This window comes from Pristis pectinata, chromosome 1, assembly GCF_009764475.1.
Source record: "Pristis pectinata isolate sPriPec2 chromosome 1, sPriPec2.1.pri, whole genome shotgun sequence".
In the NCBI taxonomy this organism is placed as follows: Eukaryota; Metazoa; Chordata; class Chondrichthyes; order Rhinopristiformes; family Pristidae; genus Pristis; species Pristis pectinata.
The window spans coordinates 79,744,759-79,769,783 of record NC_067405.1 but is presented as its reverse complement, the minus strand read 5'-3'; the positions used below and the strand labels follow the sequence as shown (position 1 = coordinate 79,769,783).

At 42.7% G+C, this 25,025-nt stretch overlaps 1 protein-coding gene across 5 annotated transcripts in view; it reads left to right on the top strand.

Annotated features, from left to right (window-relative positions):
* LOC127570505 (caspase-8-like) overlaps window positions 1–23,212 on the top strand; it is a 54,125-nt gene extending 30,913 nt beyond the window's left edge. For 4 of the 5 annotated variants that reach the window (XM_052016183.1, XM_052016153.1, XM_052016169.1 and 1 more), the window contains 4 exons: window positions 7,882–7,979; window positions 18,207–18,321; window positions 20,094–20,574; window positions 21,289–23,212. In XM_052016183.1, coding sequence (XP_051872143.1) covers window positions 7,882–7,979; window positions 18,207–18,321; window positions 20,094–20,574; window positions 21,289–21,433 — 839 coding nt within the window. In that variant the 3' untranslated portion in view covers window positions 21,434–23,212. The remainder of the gene's footprint in view (window positions 1–7,881; window positions 7,980–18,206; window positions 18,322–20,093; window positions 20,575–21,288) is intronic. The other variant, XM_052016174.1, reaches the window with a different exon arrangement.
* The last annotated feature ends 1,813 nt before the right edge of the window (window positions 23,213–25,025 follow it).

Genomic DNA, 25,025 nt, shown 5'->3' with positions numbered 1-25,025 from the left:
CCCCAGTTAGAAAAGAAGTTGGACATCTCAGATGTCCTGGAGTGGAAAGCCTCATCATGGGAGCAGATGCAGCGGAGGCAGAGAAATTGAGAAAAAGGGGTAGCATCCTTGCAAGAGACAGGGTGGAAGGAGCTGTAATCGAGGTAGCTGTGAGTGTCAATGGGTTTGTAGCAGACATCGGTGGATAAGGAATCTCCTGAGATGGAGACGGAAAGATCGAGGAAGGAGAGAAAGGTGTCAGAGATAGTCCAAGTGAATTGGAGAGCAGGGTGAAAATTAGTGGCAAAATTTATGAAACTGTTGAGTTCCGCACGGGTGCAAGAGGTGGCACCAATGCAGTCATCAGTATAGCGGAGAAAGAGTTGAGGAATGGGGCCGGAGTAGGCTTGGAACAGATACTGTTCAACGTAGCCATCAAAGAGGTAGGCATAGCTGGGGCCCATGCGAGTGCCCATGGCTACACCCTTGGTGTGTAGAAAGTGAGAGGAATCGAAAATGAAGTTGTTAAGGGTGAGGACAAGTTCAGCCAGGAGGAGAAGAGTCTTAGTGGAAGGTGACCGTTTCACGGAACACCTGCGCCCTGTCTGTAACCGCGATCTGCATCTCCCCATTGCCAGTCACTTCAACTCCCCCTCCCACACTATCACTGATATGTCAGTGCTCGGCCTCCTCCACTGCCAGGAGAATTCCAAGCGCAAACTGGAGGAACAGCACCTCATTTTCCGTTTTGGAACCTTGCAGCCTAACAGCATGAACATTGAGTTCTCCCACTTTAAGTAATTCCCACCCCCCCCCTTCCCCACAACCCCCACCCCACACCACGCTTCTTCTCTTCTTCCCTTTCCTAGCCAATCTCTTTTTTCTGCCTTTATTTCCTTTCTCTCCTTACCTTTGACCCATCCCCCGGTGGATCTGCTCTCCCCTCCTCCCCCAAACCTGCCTATCACTATCTCTTACCTGCATCTTCCTATCACCACCTTGTGCCCACCCCGTCTCACCTCTTTTGTCCACCTATCCCTGCTCTGCTTTTCCCTCCTATATTTTGGGCTTCCCCTTTTCCCATCTTCAGTCCTGAAGAAGGGTCCTGACCCGAAATGTTGACCACCTGCTTTTCTCCACGGATGCTGCCTGGCCTGCTGAGTTCCTCCAGTATCATCGTGTTTTTCATCCAGATTCCAGCATCTGCAGTCCTTTGTTTCTCTAATTTTTCCAAATTATCTATTTACACCTTAACATTTCTTATTCCCCATTATTAATTCCTCTGTGTCAGCTTCTAAGGAACCAATATTTATTTTTACTGCTCTCGTTTTACATATTTATAAAAGTGGTCCTTATATTTTTGATAGTTTCTTCTCATTCTATTTTTATCCTCTATCAGTCTTTTTGGTCATTCTCTGCTGACTTCTAAAATTCTCCCAATCCTGTTGTTCTTCTTAACTTTATGAGTGTTATCTATTTGACATCATACTTTTGATAGCTGCAAACAATTTGACCTTCCTGTCAAATCATTATTTATAAATGGAATATATCTTTGTTGAAAATTTCAAAATATTACTTGGAATATCTGTCATTGTCTAGCTAATATCACACATTTTAATCTAAATTTCCCAAGCTACATTAATCAAATCTGCATCATATTTATGTAATATATTTGTCACTCTCAAACTGAATGTGAAACAGTATCATATTATAAATCATCCTTCCTGAGTAAATCCTTTATAAGATTACAAATTACATGTTTCATTACATGTGACCAGATCTGAAATAGACTATTTTGACTGGATCCATGTGTTGTTCTAGAAAACTGTTTCAATAATATTTCATTGACTCATCCTCAAGACAACCTCTGCTAATTTGATTTGCCCAGTCTATATAAAAATTAAAGTCACCTATGATTATTATCTTATCCATCATACAAGCACACATTACTTCTTTAGTAATACTCTGTCCAACATCAGAGCTCCTGTTACAGGGTTTGTTTACTACTTATAAAATGTTGTTCCTCCTTGTCTTGACTCAATCTGATTCTATTTCTTCATTTTCCTTTTCACTACTGTCCTCATGTAATCTTTAATTATCAGATCTACTGCACTCTACCTACTTTTCTGAAACACCAAGTAGCTTGGAACACTCAATTCCCAACCTTGCAATGTGCAAACACATTTCCATCATGGCAAGTGGATCATACCCAGTTAACCTCTATTTGTACATCAATGCATCTATCTTGTTACAGACATTTTGCATATTCATATAGAGAAGTTTTAATTATATCACTGTCAGTTTCTTTCTGCTTTGACCCGATTTGCTTCTGCAGATTTACTGTTTTATGTCTTGTCTCTTCCAATCATTGCTTATCATTCTCCATACAAGGAAGAATGTTCATATGTTGGAAGCAATTTGGGGAAGGTTTACAAGACTGAAACTGAGACTGGGCGGGATGCTTTATGAAGAAAGGTTGAACAGGCCTGGGTTGTATCCTCTGGAGTTTAGAAGAGAGGGAAGAAATTTGACTGAAACTTATAAGATCCTGAGAGTCTTGACAGGATGAATGTGGAGAAGAGGTTTCCTCTCGTGAGAGAATCTAGAATAAAGGGTCACTATTTAAAAATAAAGAGTTGCCCATTTAATATAAAGAAGAAGTGATTTTTGTTTCTTTCAGAGAACATGAGTTTTTGAACTCTCTTCCTCAGGGCAATGCAAGCAGAGTCTGAATATTTTTAAGCCAGAAATAGATAAGTCATAGCGTCATAACATTGTACAGCATAGAAACAGGTCCTTCCGGCCAACTCATCCACACCACCAGTGATGGCCATCTATGCTAATCCCACTTGCCCACGTTAGGCCCATATCCTCACTTCTTTCCAAGTACCTGTCCAAAAGCCTTTTAAACGCTGTAATTGTGTCTGCCTCTACCACTTTCTCTGGCAGCTTGTTCCATATAACCACCACCTTCTGTTTGAAAATCTTGCCCCTCAGATCAGTATAGTGACCGGTACTGTACACTACTCCAAGTGCTGCCTGACTGATATTTGTACAGCTGCAACATGGCTCTTATATTCAATGCTTCAGCCTGTGAAGGCAAGCATGCCAAATGCTTTCTTCACTACTCTGTCCACCAATGTCACCATTTTCAGAGAGCTGAGAACCTGCACCCCAACGTCTCTCCATATATCAACACTCCCAAGGTTCCTGCCATTTACTCCATATGTCCTGCTAGTATTTGATACCCCAAAATGCATTCCTGTACGCTCGTCTGGATTAAATTCTACCTGCTACTGCTCCACTCAACTTTCCAATTGATCTCTGTCCCACTGTATCCTTTCACAACTTTCGTCATTATCGACCAATTTTTGTGTCATCAACCAAAGTTACTAACCAGTCCACCTACATTCTCATCCAAGTCATTTTCATTTATATGGTCCTTGCGATGATCCTTGAGATACACCACTGGTTACAGATATCCAGTCCAAAAAACACCCCTCGACCACGACTCTCTGCCTTCTATCACCAAGCCAATTTGGATTCAGTTTGCCAACACACCTTGAATCCCATGTGCCATAACCTTCTGGACCAGCCCACCATGCAGGGGCTTTGTCAAAAGCCTTGCTGAAGTCCATGTAAACCATGTCTAATGCCCTGCCTTTATCAATTTTCTTAGTTGCTTCCTCAAATAACTCAATCAGATTTGTGAGACAGGATCTTCCCTGCGCAAGACCATGTTGAACTCCTCCCAATCAGTCCCTGCCTTTCTAATTAAACATAAGTCCTGTCTCTTATAATTTTTCTCAATTATTTCCCTACCACTGATGCAAGGTTCACTGGCCTGTAGTTTTCAGGCTTATTCCTACTGCCCTTTCTGAGGGCAACATTACCTATCCTCTTCTGGTATCTCACCAATGGCTAATGAAGATGCAGACATCTCCACTAGAGCCCCTCCCTGGGACAGATCGCATCAGGCCCTTGGAATTTATCCACCTTAATGTGTGCCAACACTTCCTCCTTCCTGACGCAGACATGTTCCAGAATATCAGTGTACCCCTCCCCTAACTCTCCATCCTCCACATCCTTCTTCCTGGTGAATACTGATGAGATGTATTTATTTAGGATCCTGCCCATATCCCCTGACTCCACAAGTAGACTTCCATTTTGGTCCCTAAGGGGACCTACTTCTGATGTACTTATTTAATAAGGTTTGGGGATTCTCCTTAACCATGCTTGCAAAGGCCACTTCATGTCTTCCTTTTGCCCACCTAATTTCTTTCTTAAGTTCTCTCCTACATTTCCTATAAATCTTAAGGGTGGGGGAAGGGAATGAAAGGTTACGTGGGAGTTGGTAGGAGTGCAGAAGTGAAATTACAATTAGATCAGCCATGCTGTTTAAGAATAGCAGTGGATTTCTTCTACATGATAAATCCTCCTTACTTGTGTGTGTGTTCATGTTGCTGCACTGCATTGACATCTTTTCTCACTCTCTAAATTTCCTCTCGGCTGAATGCACCCAGCCTCTGATCTGCTCTTGAAGCTGTAATATTTTATATGTCTGCTGCAGTTAAGTTTCTAGTCAACAGTAATCTCTGGGATATTGATACTAAAGTATTTGGTAATGATAGTACTGTTCAGTGGGCAGGAGAGGTGATTGGACCCTCCCTTGTTGAAGATGGCCATTGTCTGGCATTTATATGGCATATATGTTATTCGTGATTTATCAGCCCAAGAACTAATGTTGCACAGATCTTACTACATGTGGTCATTGTCTGATTTGTTATCTAAGGCAGTGGTTTTCAACCTTCTTCATGCTGCGGCCCCCCAGAACATGTCCCTGTTAGACGGTGGATCCCCAAAGCCCACAAAATCAATCGATAATTCATGCATACAGCACTTAAGTTACTGCACATAGGCCATATTGAAATAGTGACTATTTCAATCACCGATAATTACCAGCAGTGTCTTTCAGTGTTCAGTTCAATGTGAAGGTTGTGCCTGTTTTGCACTGCAGAGTTTGTCCAAACATGGTGGTATGTGCGACAAACATACACGTATGTCATCCTCAATATTCAGTCTTGACCTGTATTTGGTTTTCATGGCAGTGACTGCAGAAAATGCTATTTCGCACAAGTAGGTGGTTGCAAATGGTAACGGAACATTGACAGCTTTGCCGAACAGCAGTGGATACTCCTGGGAACATGCTATCCAGAACGACAACAGTGATATTCAGTTGAACTGCAAGCGCAAAGTCCTGTCAGATGACAGTTCAGCTAATTCTTCTTGTTCACGTCCAGTTAAATAAGTAAGCATGCATTCAAACGGATTTCGAATCCAATCAAACACGGTCGTGTCATTGTCGCCGAAATACTCATGGAAATAATGTGACAGCTGTTGAATATGGTTCGAAACAGTGCTCACAATGGCCTCTGTCTTAGTCTCGTTCACTGTCAGAAAGTCAGCCAGCAACGGAAACATATCATAGACGCCTTGCTCGCATCTTCCCTTCCAGATATGGAGTTTTTTCTGGAAGGCATTGATTTTGTCATGCGTTTTCAGAACATTCGAGCTAGGTCCTTGCAATGATAGATTTAAGCTATTCAAAATGTTGAAAATATCTGCAAAATAATCTAATCTGGCAACCCACATCTCACCTGTCAAGAACTGTGCCAATGATCCATTATGCTCATTTAGAAAAATGAGCAGTTCATCTCGCAATGCACATACACGCTGCACAACGCAGCATCGTGACAGCCATCTGACTTCTGTATGTAGCAACAAATGCTTATGCTCGGTTTCCATTTCGCGGCATATGTTTCCAAACAAACGATGATTGAGCGGACTGGCTCTGATAAAGTTAACGATTTTAATGCACGTGGAAAACACATCCGCAAGATTTTCATCCATAGCCTTTGTAGCCAAAGCCTCACGGTGAATCATGCAGTGGGTTGCTGCTGCATGTAGAGCTACTTCTTTCACTCGTGCGACTAGACCCGACTTCTGTCCCGTCATTGCGGCAGCACCATCCGTGCATACTCCAATACACTGTGTCCACGCCAATGCCGATTGTACAAAAAAAGTGTCAAGCACACGGAAAAGCTTTTCACCAGTTGTACGCCCTGGGAGCGCCTTGCAAAACAAAAAGTCTTCCAAAGCCTCTCCTTCCCAGCAATATCGAACATAAACCAACAACTGTGCAGCACTGGCAACGTCAGTACTTTCATCGAGCTGAATCACAAGTCTGACTTGCTGAAGACGTGCTATCAGCTGGCTCTGTATATCTTCTGCTATATCGCCAATTCTTCTGCTTACTGTGTTATCAGACAGTGGAATGGCTTTCAGTTTTTGACTGGATTCCTTTCCCAGTACAACTTCCCACATATCTGCTGCTGCAGGCAGTATAAACTCTTCTCCAATTGTGTGAGGCTTTCTGGAACGTGCTATTCGTAATACTACCAAATATGATGTGCGAAGAGCCTTCTCATCTACAGTGGCGCAGGCTGTCATTTTGCCTTTCTGCTTGAGGTACAGCTCCTTTTGCCGCTCAAAATATTCCTTCGGCTTACTGGCAATATCTGGATGCACCGTTGTTAAATGGCGCTTCAATTTTGCTGGTTTCATTGCATCGTTGGACAGTGTTTGCAAACGCACAACACAGAGAGGTTGGTCCGCATTTGTCCCCATTGCGATGAAGCCATATGAAATGTATTCTGGATCGTACTTGCGTTGTTTTCTCTTTCGGTCACCTTCATCCCCTTCTTCATCAGAATCTTCCAGTTTCTGGTCAGCTTTTCTTTTCAGAAATTTCTCCATACTCAGCAGTACACGCTGGACAGTTTAATTACTATTACTGATAAACAAAATTATCAAAACTAATCTAAAATTTACACGCTTGCGCACTTTTCGTTTAACAGTGACGTCACCGTGGCGTAAATGCACGGTAAGTAAGCAATATTATTAAGGCACACCAACAACGTCACTCAGTCTCGCTAACACTACAGTGCACAACAGAATAGTAGTGAGTAGTGAACACTACTGACTACTCTGACTACACAAATCGAATATTAAGCGGCAGCTTACCAGAAGGGAACACTGTCTAAGTCTCTAAGATTGTTGCCTATAACAGATAGAATAGATATGGCCAATTTTCTGAATAGTGGAAAACTGGAGCAAGCAAGTAAGCCACGTCTTTGTAACAGGTCACTCTTCTATTTTTTCCTTGGCTTGCTCGCGGACCCCCTGGCAACCCACCGCGGACCCCCGGGGTTCACGGACCACAGGATGAAAACCTCTGATCTAAGGAATTACATATGGAGCTGAACACTGCATTCACTAGTGAGATCTCATTTCTGATTTTATAATGGAGTTAGGGTCATTGTGGAAGCAGCTGAAGATGGTTGGTCCCAGGATACTACCCGTAGGAACTTCTACAGGAATGCAGTGCTGAGAAACCTTTTTGTTGTGTGTCTGCACTGAGAATGTATGATGGGACAATGAAGAGGAAGCTTTATCTAAACAATGCTACGCCCACCTCAGGTCTGTATGATGGGTCAGTGTTGAGGGAGCCTTACTCTGTATCTAAGCCATGCTGTTTTTGTTTCAGGTTTCTAGCATCTGCAGGTTTTTTTAAAATATTCATTTACAGATGCTGCCTGAGTTGCTCAGTTTTTCCAGCATTTTCTGTTCTTGTGTGAACTTTATACTGTATCTAACTTATGGTGTACCTGGATTGGGAGAGTCTGATTGGGCACTGCAGAGGGAAGTTTTACAGAGCAAATGTTTTCAAAACTCCACTCCCTGCACTCCATGCCATTTGAAAACTATCAGAGCACTGTGTTACATGAAACCTCATCTTCTTTAGTGTCACATACTGTTTTGCTCTCTCTGCCTCACTCATAGAAACCTCAACAGCCTCCTCAATGGATTCAGTGCCTGGCTCTCTTCCAAGTTCTGTGTGGATGATTTCAAACAACAAGGCAAGTCAACAAAACATGCAGGTTGGTGAGACCACAGTAAATTACATGAAAATTTCTCAAAAGCTCTTCCATTTATTCTAATGAATTCAATTGGTGATCTGTGCTGAGTTGTTCAGTTTCAGTTGATCTCATATCTCTTGGCAAGAGAGGGAAAATGAAGAATGACCAGTGAGGTAAGTATTGTGGGTAGGTTGGCATCTCTGCAACTGTACCCCAGCAGAAGTCTATTGCTTCAGGAGACCATAAAAGGGCATGGTAATACAGCACCTTAAAGTTAGTATTGCTGCACAGCACCACAAAGAAGGCCACTTTGGCACATAATTGGGTTCAAGGTAAAAGCTTTGACAGTGGAAGATGAAGCCCAAGTCTGGCTGACATGGTAATCCAGTTCCTGAGGTAGGCAGGTCTAGATTAGGACAGGGCAAGATGTTTGCTAAGACTGAAGTAGAAACAGAGAATGCTGGGAATATTCAGCAGGTTAGGTAGTATCGGTGGGAGTGCTGCACTCCTCTCCACAGATGTTATCTGACCTGCTCAGTACTTCCACCATTCTTTATTTTTATTTTGGACTTCCATAATTTGTAGTTTTTTTTGCTTTAGAAATAGAGTCATAGAGCAATACAGCACGGATACAGGCCCTTCAGCCCAACCAGTCCATGCCCACCATGTAGTTCACCCACCTAGTCCCAATTTCCTGTGTTCGGCCCATATCCCTCCAGGCCCCTCCCCTCCATGTGCCTATCCAAGTGCTTCTTAAGTGACACTATTGTACCTGCCTCAACCACTTCCTCTGGCAGCTCGTTCCATATACTCACCACCCTCTGCGTGGAAAAGGTTGCTCCTCAGGTCCCTTTCAAATCTTTCCCCTCTCACCCTAAATCTATGTCCCCTAGTTTTGGACTCCCCTACCCTAGGTAAAAGACTGTTACCAACCACCTTATCTATGCCTCTCATAATGTTATGCATTTCTATAATGTCACCCCTCACTCTCCTATATTCTGAGGAATAAAGACCTAGCCTGGTCAACCTCTCCTTATAACTCAGACCCTCCAGTCCTGGCAACATCCTCATAAGCCTTTTCTACACTCTTTCCAGTTTAACCACATCTTTCTTATAACAGGGTAACCAAAACTGTACACAGTACTCCAAGTGTAGCCTCACCAATGACTTATACAACTGCAACATAATGTCCCAACTTCTATACTCAGTGCTCTGACTGATGAAGGTCAGCATGTTAAACGCTTTTTCACGCCACTTTCAACGAACTATGCACTGTACTCCTAGGTCGCTCTGTTCTACTGCACTCCCTAGTGCCCTACCATTCATAGTACAAGTCCTACACTGGTTTGACTTTCCAACATGCATCACCTCACACTTATCTGTATTAAAATCCATTTGCTACTCCTTGGCCCACTTCCCTAACTGATCAAGATTCCCCTGTAATGTACAATAATCTTCTTCACTATCAACAACACCTCCTAATTTCATGTCATCTGCAAACTTACTGATCAAGCCTCGTGCATTCACATCCAAATCATTTATATAAATAATGCATAACAAGGGTCAAAGTCAAAGTCGAGTTTATTGTCATATGCACAGGTGCAATGAAAAACTTACTTGCAGCAGCATCACAGGCACATAGCATCAGATAAGCAGCATTCATAAGAAAAACATAAACATAAATTAAACAGTTTTTACAAGAAAGAACACAATTAGAACAAAAAAAACAAAGTCTGTAGCGGTTGCTACCGCGGAATAAAACAAGACTCTACTCGGAGGATTGCCAAACAGAACTGGTTTATTTTCCCGCCTTGCGCGGGCCCTTTAAGGGAGAATGTTCCCGCCCAAAACAACCGGTAATGACATAAGTCCTACGTCATCAGGACTTTCCTGCGCGCGGGTTCTCCCCGTCGCTCGGAAAGACGAGGCCCGCCGCCATCTTGGGCCTCATCGCTCCGACGCCGCACGACCCGACTGCCGAGCCGGTTCGCCCAACTAGACGGTGAGTCGCCACAAGTCCATTTTAGTGCAAAGTGATCAAAGTGGTCATAGTGTTGCTGAACTCTTGTGATTATAGTTGTGCCGGTTGGTTCAAGAACCGAATGGTTGAAGGGAAGTAGCTGTTCTCGAACATGGTGGTGTGGGACTTCAGGCTTCTGTATCTCCTGCTCAATGGTAGCTGCGAGAAGAGGGCATGACCCGGATGGTGGGGATCTTTGATGATAGATGTTGCCTTTTTGAGGCAACGCCTCCTGTAGATACTACCGATGATGGGGAAGGATGTGTCCGTGATGTATTGGGCTGAGTCCACTACTCTCGGCAGCTTCTTACATTCCTGCACAGTTGAATTGCCGTACCAGATCATGATGCAACTAGTAAGGACACTTTCAACATTATATCTGTGGAAATTTGTTGGAGTGTTTGGTAACAAGCCGAACCTCCTCAACCTCTTAAGAAAGTAAAGATGCTGGCACACTTTCCTTGTGATTGCATCTATATGCTGGGCCCGGAGAGGTCATCTGATATATTAATGCCCAGGAATTTCAAGCTGCTGACTCTCTCATGATCATCCCATGATTCCAGCGACCAGAGAGCGGAGAGTGCCAGAAATTAACGAGGAGCGATTTTTTTTCTTTCTAGCGTTCGGGATAGCGGCGAGTGACTGCGCAGGCGCGTGACGTCACTCGGCAGCGCGCGGGTGATTTAAAAGTCGGAGGGTTACCTTCAGTTTTTCTTTCCAGCGACCAGAGAGCGGAGAGTGCCGGAAATTAACGAGGAGCGATTTTTTTTTCTTTCTAGCGTTCGGGATAGCGGCGAGTGACTGCGCAGGCGCGTGACGTCACTTGGCAGCGCGCGGGTGATTTAAATAGCAGACCAACATATCTAGCGGGCAGCGTCGGAGCGGGCAGCTGAGTGAGAGTGAGCAGAGTGGGTTAGGCTTTGGCTCAACGGGCTTCGGCTAGAGCGGGAAAGAGGCGAGACTAATAGAGAGGGGGTAAGTTATTAGTTTATTTGTTGAACTCAGTGGTATTCAGCAAGATGCATCTAGGGTTGGTCTTATGTTTGGAGTGTCAGATGTGGGGACCCTGGGAGACTACCAGACTCCCCGATAACTACATCTGCGCAAAGTGCACCGAGATGCGGCTCCTCAAGGAACGGATTGAGAGTCTGGAGCTGCAGCTCGATGACCTTCGGTTGGTTAGGAAGAGCGAGCAGGAAATAGATAGGAGTTATAAAGAGTTTGTAGGCAGCACCTCTGTGGCGGTCCCCCTCAAAAACCGATACCTCATTTTAGATTCGGTTGGAGAGGATGACCTGATAGAGGAAGACCTCAGCAACCGGGACCTTGGCACCGTGCCTGGTACTGTGGTCCAGCGGAGGAAGCGAAATGCAGTGGTTATTGGGGATTCTATAATAAGGGGTACGGATAGCAGATTCTGCGATAGCGACAATGAGTCTCGGATGGTGTATTGCCTCCCTGGTGCCAGGGTACGGGATATCACGGACCAGGTCCAGAATATTCTGAGGGGAGAGGGTGAGCAGCCAGAAGTCTTGGTACATGTAGGTACCAATGACATAGGTAGAAAAAGAGAAGAGGTCCTGAAGGAGGAATACAAGGCATTGGGGAGAAGGTTGAGAAGTAGGACCTCAAGGGTAGTAATCCTGAGATTACTACCCTTGAGGTCCTACTTCTCAACCTTCTCCCCAATGCCTTGTATTCCTACCTGTGCCACGTAGGATTACTAGGATTACTACCTGTGCCACATGTCAATGATAGGAAGAATAGAAAGCTCTGGCAGATGAATGCATGGCTGAGTGACTGGTGCAGGGGGCAGGGCTTCAGATTTTTGGATAATTGGGACCTTTTTTGGGGGAGGCATGACCTATTTGCTAAGGATGGGTTGCACCTAAACTCCAGAGGTTCCAATATCTTGGTGGGAATGTTTGGTTTAGTTGTAGGGGAGGGTTTAAACTGATCTGGCAGGGGGATGGAAACCAGGATGTTAGGTTACAAGATGCTAAGGTAAAGGAGGGAGTTTATAGAAACAAGTCCAATGAGGATGGCGAGAAGGACAGGCAGGTGAGAAGTCAGGATAATTTGCTGAATAATAGAAGTACAACAAGTCAGGATGTTAGGATACAGAATATTAGGATAGGGGATGAGGTATATAGGAACATGTGTAAGGTAGTATGTAGTGAAGATGGTAAGAAGGATAGACAGGTGGAAAGCCAGGATAATCTGCTGAACAATAGAAGTACAACAAAATTAATAGCAGATACCGGACTAAACGTACTATATTTAAATGCACGTAGCATTAGGAATAAAGTAGATGACCTAGTGGCACAACTACAGGTTAATAAATACGACATTGTGGCAATCACCGAGTCATGGCTTTATGATGGATGTGATTGGGAACTGAATGTCCAGGGGTAAACAGTGTATAGGAAGGATAGGCGGGTAGGCAGAGGGGGAGGTGTGGCCATGATGGTTAGTAGTGATATAAACTCGATAGAAAGGAAGGATATTGGGTCAGAGGAGGTGGAATCCTTGTGGGTGGAGCTAAGGAATAGCAAGGGTTAATGGACAATAGTAGCAGTCATATATAGGCCCCCTAATAGCAGTCAGCAAGTGGACGATAAGTTGCAGTTTGAGCTAGAAAAAGCATGCCAGAATGACAATGTGAAGATAATTATGGGGGATTTTAACATGAAGGTGGACTGGGAAATCCAGAATGGCGGTAGTACTCAGGAGAGGGAGTTTGTGGAATGTCTAAGGGACGTTTTTCTAGAGTAACTTGTTGAAGAGCCCACCAGGGGATCGGCTGTTGAACCGGAGGTGATTAGGGAACTAAAGGTAAAGGAACCACTGGGAACCAGTGATCACAATATGATTGAGTTCAGTTTCAAGTTTGAGAAGGAGAAACTGATAACTGGTGTATCGATATTTCAGTGGAACAAAGGAAATTACAATGGTATGAGAGAGGAGTTGGCCCTAATTGATTGGAAGAGTAAGCTGGCTGGAGGGATGGCAGAGGAGAAATGGAAGGAATTTCTACAGGAAATAAGGAAATTGCAGGATAGATATATTCCAAGAAAAAAGGTTTTTAATGGAAAAAAGGCACAAATGTGGATAACGAGAGAGGTGAAGGCTAAAATAAAAGCAAAAGGGGCGGCGTACAAAGAAGCAAAAATTAGTGGGAAAACAGAAGACTGGGAAGCTTTTAAAAACCTGCAGAGAGAAGCTAAGAAGGTCATTAGGAAAGAAAAGATGAATTATGAAAGGAAGTTGGCGGATAACATTCGAAAGGATACTAAAAGTTTTTTTAAATACATAAGGTGTAAAAGAGAGACATGGGTTGATATAGGACCAATTGATAACGGTGCAGGAGCTATTATAATGGACGATAGAGAGATGGCAGAGGAATTGAATGAATATTTTGCATCGGTCTTCACCGTGGAGGATATCATCAATGTGCCGGTTAATCAGGAGTCTCATGAAATGGAATTGAGTTCAGTTAAGATTACTAGGGAGAAGGTGCTAGGAAAACTAAATGGACTAAAGACTGATAAGTCTCCCGGACTGGATGAGGTGCATCCCCGGGTTCTGAAGGAGGTGGCTTTAGAGATAGCGGAGGCATTGGCGATAATTTTCCAGAAATCGATAGATTCTGGTGTGGTTCCGGAGGACTGGAGGGTCGCAAATGTAGTTCCGTTGTATAAGAAAGGTGGGAGGCAGCATAAAGGAAATTACAGACCTATTAGTCTGACGTCAGTGGTGGGAAAGTTATTGGAATCTATCCTCAAAGACGGGGTTACGGAATACCTAGAGGCGCAGGGCAGGATAGGTCCTAGCCAACATGGTTTTGTGAAGGGAAGATCCTGCCTGACCAACCTATTGGAGTTTTTTGAAGAAATCACAGGTAAGGTGGATAAGGGAGAGGCGGTAGATGTTGTGTATTTAGACCTTCAAAAGGCCTTTGATAAGGTGCCTCACAAGAGACTGATTAATAAGATGAGAGGTCATGGAATTACGGGTAGGATAACAGAATGGGTGGAGCATTGGCTGGTTGACAGGAAGCAAAGAGTGGAAATAAAAGGATCTCGTTCTGGTTGGTTACCGGTTACTAGTGGTGTGCTGCAGGGGTTGGTGTTGGGACCGCTCCTTTTTACCTTGTACATTAACGATTTGGATGATGGAATAAATGGTTTCGTGGCTAAGTTTGCGGATGACACCAAGATAGGGGGAGGAGTAGGGAGTGTTGAAGAGATAGGAAGGTTGCAGAGGGACCAAGACAGTTTAGGAGAATGGGCAAGGAAATGGCAGATGAGATTCAATGTAGGGAAATGTGCAGTTGTACACTTTGGAAGCAGAAATAGGCGGGCAGATTATTATCTAGGAGGAGAGAAAATCCAAAGCACGGAAGTACAAAGGGACTTGGGGGTACTCGTGCAGGATACCTTAAAGGTTAACCACCAGGTCGGATCGGTGGTAAAGAAAGCGAATGCTATGTTGGCATTCATTTCGAGAAGTATAGTGTATAAAAGTAAGGAAGTGTTAATGAGGCTCTACGGGGCACTAGTGAGGCCTCATTTGGAATATTGTGCGCCGTTTTGGGCCCCACATCTTAGGAAGGATGTGTTGACGTTGGAGAGGGTTCAGAGGAGATTTACGAGGATGATTCCAGGAATGAAAGGGCTTACGTATGAGGAGCGTTTGTCGGCTCTTGGACTGTACTCGCTGGAGTACAGAAGAATGAGAGGGGACCTCATAGCGACATTTAAAATATTGATAGGAAAGGACAGAGTAAATGTGGCTAGGCTGTTTTCCTTGGTGGGTGAGTCCAGGACCAGAGGGCACAATCTGAGAATTAGAGGGTACAGTTTCAAAACAGAGATGAGGAAAAATTTCTTTAGCCAGAGGGTGGTGAATTTGTGGAACTCCTTGCCACGTACAGCAGTGGAGGCCAGATCAGTGGGGGCGTTCAAGGAGGAGATAGATAGATATCTAAATAGTCAGGATATCAAGGGATATGGGGATAAGGCCGGTAATTGGGATTAGAATAGTTTTTTTTTCTTCTTCTTCCCCCATTCCCCATTTCTGATTTCTATTTCCCTTTCCTTGGAGCAGACTTGATGGGCCGAATGGCCTGCTTCTGCTCCCTTGTCTTGTGATTCATCCAGCAACAGTGGTGTAATTGATGAATTTGTATATGACATTGAAGCTGTGCTTAGCCGCACAGTCACGTGTGTATAGAGACTAGAGCAGGGGGCTAAGCATGCAGTCTTGAGGTGCACCTGTGTTGATGATCAGCGAGGAGGAGATGTTGTTACCAAGCCTCACTGATTGAGGTCTGCCGATGAGGAAGTCAAGTATCCAGTTACAGAGGGAGGTACAGAGGCCCAAGTCTTGAAGCTTGATGATGAGTTTGGATGGCATGATGGTGTTGAATACCAAGCGTAATCGATGAACAACAGCCTGACGGACGTCATCCTGTTGTCCAGATGGTCCAGAGCAGGGTGAAGAGCCAGAGAAATCACATCTGCTGTTGTGGCAGTAGGCAAACTGCAATGGATCCAAGTCACCTCTGAGGCAGGAGTTGATTTCTGCCTTCTCGAAGCACTTCATTACAGTCGATGTAAGTGCTACCGGACTGAGGCAGGACACCACGCTCTTCTTGAGCACTGGTACAACAGATGCCTTTTGAAGCAGGTGGGAACCTCAGACCACAGAAGCAAAAGATTGAATATGTCTGTAAATACTGCAGCCTGTTGATCTGCACAGATCTTTAGTACTCGGCCAGATATACCGTCTGGACCAGACGCCTCTTGAAGGATGCCCGGACATCAGCCTCAGATACTGAGATTGCAGGGTCATCCAAAGATGTGGGGGCTCATGTGGGTGTGTCATAGTTCTCCCTATCGACGTGTGCAGAAAAGCATCACAACACTGACCCCTGAGGCACACCACTAGTCGCCAGCCTCCATTCCAAGAAACTATCCTCAACCACCACCCTCTGCTTCCTACCTCTGAGCCAATTTTGAATCCACCAAACTAGCTCTCCCTGGATTCCATGGGACCTAACCTTCCAGACCAGCCTGCCATGCGTGATCTTGTCTGTCCAAATAGACAACATCCAAAGCCCTACCCTCATCTACCCTTTTGGTTACCTCTTCAAAAAACTCTAAAAGATTCGTCAAATGTTGATAGTCTGCTTTCCTTGTGAAATGCATGGGGTATAGTCCTGGACACTGAGATTCTTCTCATTTGCCTCTGAATCACCAATCAAGCCAACAGGCTAATAGATACAATGGCAAAATCTAAACCAACATCAGACAACTTACTGGTGTTCTGTGTATGCACTGTGCACATAAAGGTAGCTGAACTCCCAAGAGTACTTCAGAACTCACCTGGGAGATCCTGAACATTAGCTTTTGCCAAACTGTTCCCAAGTTTTTTTAGGCTTCGGCAAATAGCACAGGTCATAGGAGAGCATGTGCAGTCTGTATCCTCTAAACAGAAGCTACACTTGGGAGGGTTGATATGAAATCAGATTTGGTGTAGATCTCCTAGGTTCACCTCTGCTTTGTGCATATTGCCTGATAATTTCCATCCTTTATAGTTTACAGGAGTATGGTTCCAAATGCATACTTCCATCTTGTGCCTTGGCTAAAGTGGCAAGTTGCATGTCTAATTGAGTGCAATGTATGACAGCAAGCACACCATCCAGCTGTAATAACGAGGTAACAATCAAAAAAAGGAGCCTTGGGTCATTTTTACATTTGCTAGCCTAGGGGCGCTGAAATCACATATACTGTCCAAGGTGGCTCAGTGATAGCACCCTTGCCTCTGAGACTGGATTTAAGTGCCACTTCAGAGATAAGCACATGATCTCAATGTTGTACCAAGGAAGTGCTCTGGAGTCAGGGGTGCAGTTTTTCAGATAACTCTCTCAAACACATTTAAAGGATCTTGTGGTACTATTTAAATAAATTAGGGTGGTTCTTCTGGTGTCCCATTGACATGGTCAATATCCCTCAACAAACATCCCTTCACAAGATTTTGTCTTTATCTCAGTGTGATTCATGCAATCTTGTTGATTACAAATTGGGGCAGCATTTCAACATTATAATCATTATATTTTTCAAAATTCATTTTCTTAAAGGAGCTTGAAACTTCATGACTTTCAATACTCCAGCACAATCTAATCAGTGATTTTCCAAGGTTAAACTCTTTAAATCTATTTCTTTATTAGTTGAGACCAAGGTCATTTATTTATGCTTGCAATAGCTTTCTCAACCTGCTCTGAGTCAATTTGAGCAAGGTGTAGAATAAATGCAAGCTCAATTAACACTTAGCAAGAAACACAGAAACATAATAAGCAGCAGGAATAAGCTATTGGATTCCCCACCATTCAAGAAGGTCTTGTTTGATCTCTTACCTCAGCATCACTTTACTGCACTGACCCCATACACCTTGATTTCCTTAATATCCAAAAGAATTATCACTCTTTGTCTTAAATATAATCCCCGGCCCTCTTGGATAGAGAATTCCAAAGATTAACCACCTCTAGATGAAGAAATTTCTTGTCATCTCTGTCCTGAATTGATGACCCCTTGTTTTTAGACTGTGATCCCTGGTTCTATACATCCCAGCCAGAGGAAATATTAACACCCTATCTTCCCTGCCATACCCCATAAGAATTTTGTACATTTCAAAGAAATCACCTCACATTTTTCTAAACTCAAGAGCTGCATACCTAATCTGCTAAATCTCTCCTCACACAACAAGCTTCTTATCCCCATAATCACTCTGGTGAACCTTTGCTGCATTTCTTCTGTCACCAGTATGTCCTTCCTTAGGTAGGGAGGCCAGACCTGTACACAAAATTCCAGGTGCAATAACAAGACATCTCTGACAAAAACAGAAAACGCTGCAAGAACTCAGTCAGTCAAGCAGCATCTGTGGAAAGAGAAACTAGTTAACGTTTTGGGTCAGGGAAACGTTACCTCTGTTTGCCTCCACAAATGTTAACTTGACCTGCTCAGTGTTTGCAGATTTTCCTCTTCTTATATTGCCAATTATTGTTGGTCAACTCAGTTTTTGCTTCCCAAACTCACTTGGAATAGGATTCTTTTGGTTACCCAATGGATGAAGCACTTTGACCCGAATGAGAGACTAGGTTTGAAAAGAGTAAGGCTGTCGCATTGCCTGGATTGTTTCTCATATCGAGTTAACTGTTTCAACAGTCTATTGAAGAATATAAAATGGACAGTTCACCGCTTGGAATTTGTCTAATATTAAACAATAAAGTGTTTCCTGGGACAAACTACAATCAAAGAAATGGGACAGATTGTGATGCAGGTAAAGTTAAAAACATTCTGAATGACCCCTTGCCTATTTGGGGAAGGTACTGCGTGGATTATAACTAGTGTCATGTTTTGTGTGAACGTGGCTCCTGCAGAGTTGAAGTTATTTTCAAATTTCCTATTTTCATTCGGTTGCTCTTTTTATACTCTGCACTTGACTTAAAAGTGCATCATGGGTTTCAATTGTGTCTCCTCATTCTTGCTTCCAAAGTTTATGGATCAAGTTATTTTCACCTATTACCAGTTTACACACTTCACTGGTCTATATCCTCCAAACTTTGCTACCAGCCTCCTCACTATATTACACCTTCCTGAGTTTTGTGATACCTGCAGATATTGGAATTATATCGCGTTTACCCAAGCTCATGTCAAGAACATGTGTCAAAAAGAGTAGTACTCCAAATATCAAGCAATGGGCATTCCCTCAGTCTGAAGTACAACCATTCACCATTGCTGTTGACTTTCTGATCCTTACCCAATTTTGTATCTGTCCAGCCGCTCAGAATTAAATTTGCAGAAGTTTTTTTAAGCTGGAGCTTTTCAAAGACCACTTGAAATCCTTATGTACAAGATCAACTGCACAATTTTCATTAATCCTCTCTCCTCCTTAATCAAAGAACCAATTAAATTAGTCTAAAACTCTATTGTTAAGTTATCAATTCTAGCTTTCATTTATTCGCCCATTTTTTTAAGTGACGATTAATTTCACCCTGAATAAACACATTAACCTAAAAAGCCCCAAAAACAAATCCTTGTGGACTCTATCCTCCCAGAAAGATGGGACTCACTGGCCCAACAATTGATCAACCAATTACAAATCCATTCTAAAATATTTCTGCTTCTAATCTTCCTAATTTTCAGGTTCAGTCTTTTCAGAGAAAACCCATCCCTACCCAATGAATTATCTGTAATACCTCCCCCATCTTTTCCATCTGTCAATGGTGTTCAGAGGTATTCAAAATTTTTTAAATGATTAAAGAAAAAGAAATATAAAATCACTTAAAACTTTTAAATAATTAAAACACCACTGCAAATAAAAACTTCTGAAATGTAACTTACCTGTCTCGTTTACATCTCTAAAGTCTTCATTGAAAAAGAATAGCTTGCAGATCCTCTGCCAGGTCCAAGAGCAGATTCCACAGAATAAGCAGCGCAAAACTAAAATAGGGAATGATACAGAGATTAGCATGGCCCTGCACAAGGGTTATGTGCAAATTTGTGCAAAAGAATAAATGCTAGGGAATCTCTTGATTCACTGCTGGATTCCACACAGAGTTCACGGCAGAATGTGTCCACAAATTTGTTGTCACGAATCAATAGGTTTGCCGCTTCTGCATTCACGTACATATAGGTCTGATGTCCCAAACTTGCTTGCGTTTAAACAAGTACATGCTAGTAGTTTACCTGAAAACTGCTTGCATTTATCAAGATGATTCTGCCTGTTTCCCATCCTATTATAAACAACTCTTAAAAAGTGGTTTAACTTTTTAAGAAGTTATTTATAATAGGATGGGAAGACACAAGGTGTATACCTCCTGCAAAGAGCCAGCACAGATACAACAAGATAAATAGATTACTCCCAAGTCTTAAAACTATTAACCATTGGAAGTGACCGAGAGGATATGGAGAATACTAAGCTAAAAGAACCCCAAGCCAGTGAAGGTGCATGTCTCCAGAAAGGGAGTAGAAGATATTGGGAGGCAAAAAACATGATGTAACTCCAATTGTCTAATAAAGATTATGGATGTGTTTTTCATTTCTTTACAGAGAAATTGGAAGAAGTGTTTACAAATTTAGGGTTTGTCGTGCAAAGACATGATAACTTGACTGTGCAAGGAATGCTGGAAAAATTGGAAGCGTACAAGAAGTACGATCATAACAACAGGGATTGTTTTGTGTGTTGCATCCTCTCCCATGGTGAAAAAGATGTAGTTGTGGGAACTGATGGAAAGCATCTTCAGATCAAAGACATAAGGAGCTTATTTTCAGGGTCTCAGTGTCCTTCACTGCTGCAAAAACCCAAGATCTTCTTCATTCAAGCTTGTCAAGGTTTAAGTTCACAAAAAGCCTGCTTCATCACCAGCAGCGACTCTGACCTCGAATCGGACGCATTACCACACTCAATCCCTGAGGATAGGGATTTTTTAATTGTAATGTCTACAGTTCCTGAGTGCGTTTCATATAGGACAAGGAAAGGCTCTTGGTTCATTCAAACCCTGTGTAGCTGTTTAGAAGAATATTGCTCCAGGTAAATATTCTGGTATTATTTTGTTTCCACTGCTTAAGTTATGGACTCAATTTTGACACTCAGTAGCCCCCATGCTTTAGCCAAGTGACCATTATTGATGAGCTGAAATATTCTGATTTTGGAAGTTTTCCGTTAAAGCATCACATCCCAGCTTGGCCCAAGGTCCTTCAGCAGCATCCTTTTCATCTGCTGATAGGCTTGCTGCCTATTTCAGTGCATTTTCTGCAAATGTTGCCTTCCTTTGAAGCTTACCATTTAAAAAATGACATTCAATTTTGTTTTGGTGTTTTTCAAACCAGTGTATTTGACATAACTCTGGCCAAAGGTCTTTTCAGATTCTAGTACTTAGTGCCAGGAAGCATTCCTTCTCTGTAGATGCTGCCTGGCCTGCTGAGTATTTACATCTTATTCTATTTCTGACTTTCAGCATCTGCAGTATTTTGCTTTGGATCCATAATTGATCAAAATATAATTTATTTTAAAATTGTAATCCATTGGTCCAAAATAGAAGCCAATAGAACATTTACAACTCCCAATTATATTGACTCACTTCCACCTGAGAATTCCCAGTTTATTATGAAGTTGCCAACTTATTGATATTTACATAATTGACTTTCCACATCTTTATTTACATACAAGATGCCAACATTGTCATTATTCAGTCTACTGCATGCTCTGTTGTTGTGACTTATGTTGTACTTCTTGTTTTCCCAGAAAATATGACCTGCTTTCAATTCTGACTGAAGTGAATCGAAGAGTAAGTGAGATGCATCCGAATATTAAGCAAATCCCAGAGCCTCGATTCACCCTATCCAAGAAGCTTGTAATTTTGCCCCCATATCTTAGGACAAACAGCTGATTCAACTTCAGTTTCATAAAAATTAAAATATTGTATAAAGCTTATAAGTAATTAAAAAGTTGCAGGTGAAGAAAGGGTTGTCGAAGGCTTGTGCTACCAGAAGAATACACTGTGTATTTAACACATCTGTTCAAAATCAATGGCTTTGATTGCTGAGCAAGTGAAAGTTAATTCAGGACAATAGGACTTTTACAAAAGACTACCAGTGATACATAAACTTTGATGAACTCAGAATGTTCCTTTGATTCTATCTGTTGGCATTAAGTCTGAGAAAATACTTGCTGCCAAATCATATGCTCTATAAAATAAAGAGTGACTGCAGACATACTATTGACTTCCCAGTAGAGTCCAGTTCCACTGTTTTACTCTGCCACCACTTATTGCCCGTGCCTAATTGCCCTTGAGGTGATGGTGAGCCACTTCCTTGAATCGTTGTACTCCTTCTGGGCTACTGGGTAGGGAATTCTGGGATTTAGACCAGTGACGATGAAGGAAGGACACTATATCTCAAAGTCAGGATGGTGGTGTGGCTTCAAAGGAAACTTGCAGTACAGTCCTTGAATATGTTGGTCACAGAAGTTGCGGTTTTGGGAAATGTGATAAGAATAGCCGTGGTGGTGCATTTTGTAAATAGTAACACTGAAGCCACACTATGCCAGAGGTGGAGGGAATGAGTGTGGATGGGGGCTGTTTCAAGAGGGCTGTTTCATCCCAGATGGTGTCAAACCTCTTGAAAGTTATTGAAGCTGCACTCATCCAGCTTAGTGGAGAATACTCCATCACACTCCTGACTTGTAGATGTAGATGTGGAAAGACCATGGGGTGTAAGACACTGAGTAACTCAATGCAAGGTACGTAGCCGCTGACCTGCAATCGTAGCCATTGTATTTGTATGGCTGATTCAGCTGAGTTTCTGATCAACGGTAACCCCCAGAATGTTGATGGTGGGGAACATGAAAGTGAGAATCATAGAACCATAGAACAATACAGCACAATACAGGACCTTCGGCCCACCATGTTGTGCTGCCCTTCAAACCACACCTAAGACTATCTAACCCCTTCCTCCCACATATCCCTCTAACTTAAATTCCTCCATATGCTTACCTAACAATCTCTTGAACTTGTCCAATGTATCAGCCTCCACCACCACCCCAGGCAGCGCATTCCATGCACCAACCACTATCTGGGTGAAAAGCCTCCCTCTGACATCACCCTTGAACTTCCCACCCAATACCTTTGTTATGGACTCAGTGAAAGTCCCTTTAAGATAGAGAGTGTGTGTGTATGTGTGTGTGGGGCGTGCTTACGTCAATAGAAGATAAAGGACGTAATGACGTGGTTGAAGAAGGAAGGAGAAGTAGGAGAGAGAGAGAGAGAAGGGAGAGAGACACCAGCCTGCTTGTTTTCTCTATCGATGGATGAGAAACAATAACTGTGTTTGCCACTGAAATCCATGTATGGAAGTTGGAAGTAATCCGGTGGAGTTCACTTTGTTGCTGACCTGTAGAGGGAAACAGGTATTTGTGTGTGGACGACCACGATTCTGATGCTTTTCGGGGTGAGGAAGTCACTACCGAGTAAACACTGAAGTGTCGTTTGGGTTCCATCGTGGAACATTTGGATTTCGTATGTACTCTCTCTATGTTTTTCTACATCTACATCTTATCTTCTGACAAGGGTGGTTGTTGAAGAAGCCCTTGCTCATGTTTCACCTTATGGCTTGCGGAACTGAACTTTAAGAACCATTCCGGAACTTGGAGTTTGGGACTTTGTCACACACACACACACGACGAGTTTAGTTTTGGGGTTAACGTTCAAGGTTTAACATTTTTGAATTCTAACATACTAACATTTTTACTTTTATTTTACGTATTATCATAAGTAGTAATTAATAAAATAGTTTTTAACACTGAATCATGCTCAGTGTGTTTCTTTTGTTGCTGGTTCGTGACAAAATTGGGGGCTCGTCCGGGATAGTTCCCAAGGTTAACGAGATTCGTCCAGAATCCAATCCAAAGATTAACAAGTGTCGTCTGGGATCGTTCCCCAGATTGACGAGATTCGTTCAGGATTCAATCCAAAGATTTTTGAGGAAGGTCTGATAAATTCTTTTTAATTGGCTTGTGTGTGTGGAAACCAGCAGCAATGGATATTAAGGCATTTTTGGAGTCACCAACCCAAAAAGGATTGGAGGTGGCGAAAAAGGATGATTTGATAAAGATTGCTACAAGGTTAAACCTTACAGAAGTAAAGCAGTCTATGAGAAAGGCAGATATTCAGAGACTGATAGCTGGCCATTATGTGGAAAAGAAGGTGTTTGAGAAGGAAGTGTTAAAACAGTTTCCTGGCAGTGAAATAGCAATTTCTGAGGCACGGGTGCAGCTGGCAAAGATAGAGGCTGAACGAGAGCAAAAGAAATTAGAGGCCGAACAAGAGGAAAAGAGATTAGAGGCTGAACAAGAACAGACCCAGTTAAAGATAGAGGCCGAACGAGAGAAATTAGAGGCCGAACAAAAGATAACTCAGATGAAGGTAGAGGCTGATCTAGCAATGAAGCAGATGGAATTGAAGAGGATGGAGCTGGATAGTGAGGAAAAGGAGAAACAGAGGCAGCATGAGTTACAAATGAAGCGTAGGAGTTTGGAATCTGATTCTGAAGATGGTTTTTCAGCCAGTAGGGAGGTTCGATTAGTCCCTCCTTTTGAAGAAGATCAGGTTGATCAGTATTTCCAACATTTTGAAAAGGTTGCTGTGAGTTCAAACTGGCTAAGGAAAGGATGGGCTCTTATGGTACAGAGTGTGATTAAAGGTAAAGCTCAAAAAGCTTATTCTGCTTTGTCTGCTGAGGATGCAGCTGATTATACCAAGGTAAAACAAGCTATATTGAAGGCCTATGAATTGGTACCTGAGGCTTATAGACAAAAATTCAGAGATTTGAGGAAATCTGCAGATCAGACTTATATGGAATTTGCCAATGGAAAGAGAATATGTTTTGAACGATGGTGCCTGGCTAAAAATGTAGATGGGGATTTTGATAAATTGAAAGAATTGATATTAGTGGAAGATTTTAAAAGATGTGTTCCAGCTGAATTAACAACATATTTAAATGAAAAGGCAGTGGAAACTTTACAAGAAACTGCTAGGTTGACAGATGATTATGCTTTAACCCATAAATCCAAATGGGGACAACCTAAAACCTTTCAAGGGAGTTACAAAGACAATCCAGGTAAACCGGAGATTAAATTGGGAGGTAATCAAAAAGGAAAAGATGAAAAGAAGCCAGGGCTGGAGAAACCTGTTGAGCGTACTTGTTATTACTGTAAGAAACCTGGCCATGTGATATCTAATTGTGCCCTTTTGAAGAAAAGGAAGGAAGCTGTGCCCAATGCTTGCTTTCAGGCAATTAAAAATCAAAAAGGTTTAGGAGACGTTGTTAAAGATCAGTCCTTGCAAGAGGTAAAAGCGGAAAAGTTGGAGGAGGTGAGAAAGGAATTCCGTTCTTATGTATCAGAGGGTTTTGTTTCACTGAATGATGAGTCACCCCAGGTGCCAGTGAAAATTCTTAGAGATACTGGGGCTAGTCAATCTCTCT